Source organism: Primulina huaijiensis, chromosome 3, assembly GCF_012295235.1.
Source record: "Primulina huaijiensis isolate GDHJ02 chromosome 3, ASM1229523v2, whole genome shotgun sequence".
NCBI classification, from domain to species: Eukaryota; Viridiplantae; Streptophyta; class Magnoliopsida; order Lamiales; family Gesneriaceae; genus Primulina; species Primulina huaijiensis.
Window position 1 is genome coordinate 18,856,745 of NC_133308.1, and position 3,906 is coordinate 18,860,650.

Here is a 3,906-nt window from a genome sequence, read left to right on the forward strand (position 1 = left end):
AGTAAATTGAAAAAATAAAACTGTAATTTAAAATCGTAAAAAAATGTAATTTAAAGAGAGAAAGTACAATAACAAAATTAAAATGAAAGTAAAATAACAAAATTAAAATGTGCTTTATTTAGCTTCCACCTCACCTCACAACCATCTTCGCGAGCACATCAATTTATATCCACGTATATGGGACGTGTATTATAGGACCAATGACCCGCCCATACCCAGACGAGTCTCAAAAATTGGACCCGAAACCCGTCCCATGACCTATTTAATATACCCAAACCTGACTCGTCTGGGACGGGTCCATTCCGAGTCTGGGTAAAACCCGGACCCATTTACATCCCTATACAAGACAGTCATGGAATTGGTATTTCCATCTCTTTCGTAGCTTTAAATCATCATTCCAACCAAACGAGGCTGTTTACATGAGCTTCAGAATGGTAACGTCCCACCTCCAACTCAAATGACTGAATTTCTGAAGTCTTCACATTATAAACTATCCAAAGTATCTGACCAAATCCAAGACTGAAGACCAAAAGTTCCCTCGCTACTAACCAAAAACGGGGAGTTATTGATTTCGTATAATTAGAAAACATGCCCTTAAATCTGTCACTTAGAGGTTCCGAGTCAAAGCTAAACAACATGGTCCACTCTCCAGTTACGGAATTCATCTCCCAAACATCCCTCGAAAACTTACCGGATTCATCAATAAATGATAGATTACTGCCCATTGGTAGAAAACTCCCGAACATTTTTGGTAATTGAGGCGCAGGAAACCGGCGAACGATTTCAGTCTCGACATTCAATGTCAAAACAAATTTGCTGCTCGGCCAATGTACATATCCTCCAGTAACCAACAGAAACCAAATGAAACTAAGCTCAGTTGGGAGCAACAAGTGACATAAGTCTATGTCAATATGTCTCCAAACTTCATCAACTCCAATGGTAAGCACTGCAATTCGTGTCTTCGGAACAATATATCCATCACCACACATACTTACCACTTTATACTCCATGGAAGACTCAACAAATGCTAAACCACAATTCCAATAGTGTCCCGTTAGATTGGAGAAAGGAGGAAGAATTGTCCACTGCTTTGTCAAGGGATTAGTAACATAAAGATTAGGAAGTTCACTCTCATCAGAGATCACCACTAAACCATTGCAGCTAGACCTTACCAGACCATCGACCCCGCAGTCAAACTTACATATCTCGAGACAACCTCGTCGCATCTCCACATAAATCCCATTGCGCGGCGAAAGCTTCTGCTGGATTATAACTCCACCAGTTGAATTTCGAAGATGGTGCTGGATGAAATTTGGGGAACAGATGACAAGGCTCCATTCTCTGCAAACATGCCTCACGACATTATGTAAAAGTTGAGCTGGAAGATGTAAAAGAAATTGGAAAACTATATCTCGAGGAAGGTATCTGGAATTTCTCTTCCTCGCACACCTCTTGCAACAGTGGAAAATGTAAGGGTTGATGAACATCTGCGTATTTATGCAGAAGAATCATATATGAAAATTATCCTCAAATCGAACCAAAGAATTGTCACATTATACAAGTAAATATCGATGAAAAAGAACAAAAATTTAGATTTCTTTTCCTAAAGTAACACAGTTTTGTTTTCCTTCCCTAATTTTCGAAAGTAAAGCAAAGTAAGTTGTCCATTGAGAAATTTTGTCGTGGAAACAATTCCTTTTAGAGTAAAAAATTTACACAAAAAGATTTACACAATTGTTCGACGCTGGATGTGGGGGTTGCATTGTTTGACGCTCTTCGCATGAATTTGCCCGTTTGACACGTTGCGCTTTGGGAAAAATAATTTTTTTGGATGGAAATTGTGTGGGGAATTGCGATAAGAATTTTCATTGTTGAAACTCAATGTTCCGAAAAATTAAATTTTTCGTGCATCCCACATTCCCACGTACACAATTGTTCAAGGAAAAGTTTTTAGGTTTTCGACGACTTGTGTCAAAGTTATAACTGATTATCGGCTTTAGACATAGACCTTCTGGTTCATGTTGCTCTGCCAACTTGACTGATATAATTATTGTAAATATCGACCACCATCTCTACTAGTTTACCAATGGCAAAACCTTGTATGAGACGGTCTCACGGGTCGTATTTTGTGAGACGTATCTCTTATTTGAGTCATCCATGAAAAAATATTACTTTTTATGCTAAGAGTATTACTTTTTATTGTGAATATCGATAAGGTTCATATATAAATATTCGTGAGACCGTCTCACAAGATACCTAATCTTTACCAATAACTTCAAACCAATCAACATATCAAATTTTTTAATTTCTAATCAAACTAATTTACAATTATTCATAATCCTTGTGCTGATCATTCGATGTTTAAAGAAACGAATTAATACATAAAATGAAAAGGAAGAAGAAGAAGAAAAACAATCGATTCAACCTCTCGTGAATTGCTTTCCCCTCTCAGTCCTCGGAGCTTTCCACAAAACCTGATGAATTAATTCGACTGAAAAATATCAATATAATGTCTTTGGATTCTATTTCAATACACGGTGAAGAAAGAAAAACGAAGCATATGAACGGTTATTTATAGATTTACCCTTACATATCTGTAATTTTTTCATCTCTTTTTTAATTTTTTTCTATTTTATCTTAAAATTCAAAATATCTTAAATCTAATCTATAACTATCATATTCTAATAAAATAATATAAATTTATCTTCTTATACAAATATAATCTTAGCATGTTTTATTTTCAATTTTGTTCAACAAAAGTACTTATAAAATAAATCGACTGGACATACACACAACACGTGTATAAGAAAGCTATTTCTTCTTGGATTGGGTCTCATGTGAGACCGTCTCACGTATCCTAATCTGTGAGACGGGTCAATCATACCAATATTCACAATAAAAAGTAATACTCTTAGCATAAAAAATAATATTTTCTCATGGATGACCCAACTAACAGATCTGTCTCACAAAATACGACCCGTGAGATCGTTTTACACAAGTTTTTGTCTTCTTCTTGATGTTTTTTGTTCTTTGTTGTTATAATCTTATACATATACATGTAATCTTTACTATTATATAATACTTGAATACATCATATTAACAAATTTCGGTATGTCAATATAAAAAGAAATGTTTATTTATAGTTTTAAACTTGCATAATATGTGTTTATTATTAAATTTTTTTTATCTGTCTCAACTTCTCTCTATTTTAATTCAAAATTAAAACTATCTTAGTAAATTCAATGTAATCTATAACTATGGTATCTTGATAAAATAATATATATTTTTTAGAAAACAAAATTTATCAAACACAAAAAAAATAAACTAGTATATAAAAAATAATACATGAGATGCCTATAAAAACTTTTGTAATTTTTTATGAACTAAAATACCTTTATAAGATTACAAAATATTTAATATTAATTTATTTCAAAATAAAATACATAAAAACACTAAAATATCGACTCTTAATTGTGAGTCATACAAGTATTAATAAAAATAATGGCAGTAATAATAATAATAAATTATTATTTTTATTATTATTATTATTAATGTGAAATAGTAATACTTTATTTGGTTTTTAAAGGATTAATTGGCATAATTGAAGGGTTATCAAGGGTTTGCATCAAAGAACGACCGCTGGAGAAAACAAGGCCTAAAGAACACTGGAGAGCAGAAGATTTTGGTACGAGGACGGAGAGCGCGTCAATCCGGATACGGAGAACGCGTCTTCAATCTTTGTTATAGTTTTCTCTTCCATAATTTCTTGTTTTGATGGGTTGTTTGAAGAACATGTTTTGTAATTTGTTTAAATTTGTCATGAACTAATTTTGTTGTCTAAGAGAACGACATAATTTTACGGGAGATCATGTTTTGATCTTTTGAATTTATATTTGAATTCTTCTT

The 3,906-nt window shown here is 33.0% G+C and overlaps 1 protein-coding gene across 1 annotated transcript; it reads right to left on the reverse strand.

Moving 5' to 3' along the window:
- Positions 1-369: 369 nt before the first annotated feature.
- On the reverse strand, positions 370-1,535 carry LOC140972201 (F-box protein At5g07610-like). The gene has a single exon (XM_073434657.1). It carries the CDS (start codon positions 1,485-1,487, stop codon positions 393-395), a length of 1,095 nt encoding a protein of 364 aa, XP_073290758.1. The 5' UTR covers positions 1,488-1,535; the 3' UTR covers positions 370-392.
- Between the last annotated feature and the right edge of the window lie 2,371 nt (positions 1,536-3,906).

Excerpts from the sequence above, each read along its gene's own strand:
- LOC140972201 (XM_073434657.1), bottom strand. The coding sequence starts at position 1,487 with ATGTTCATCAACCCTTACATTTTCCACTGTTGCAAGAGGTGTGCGAGG.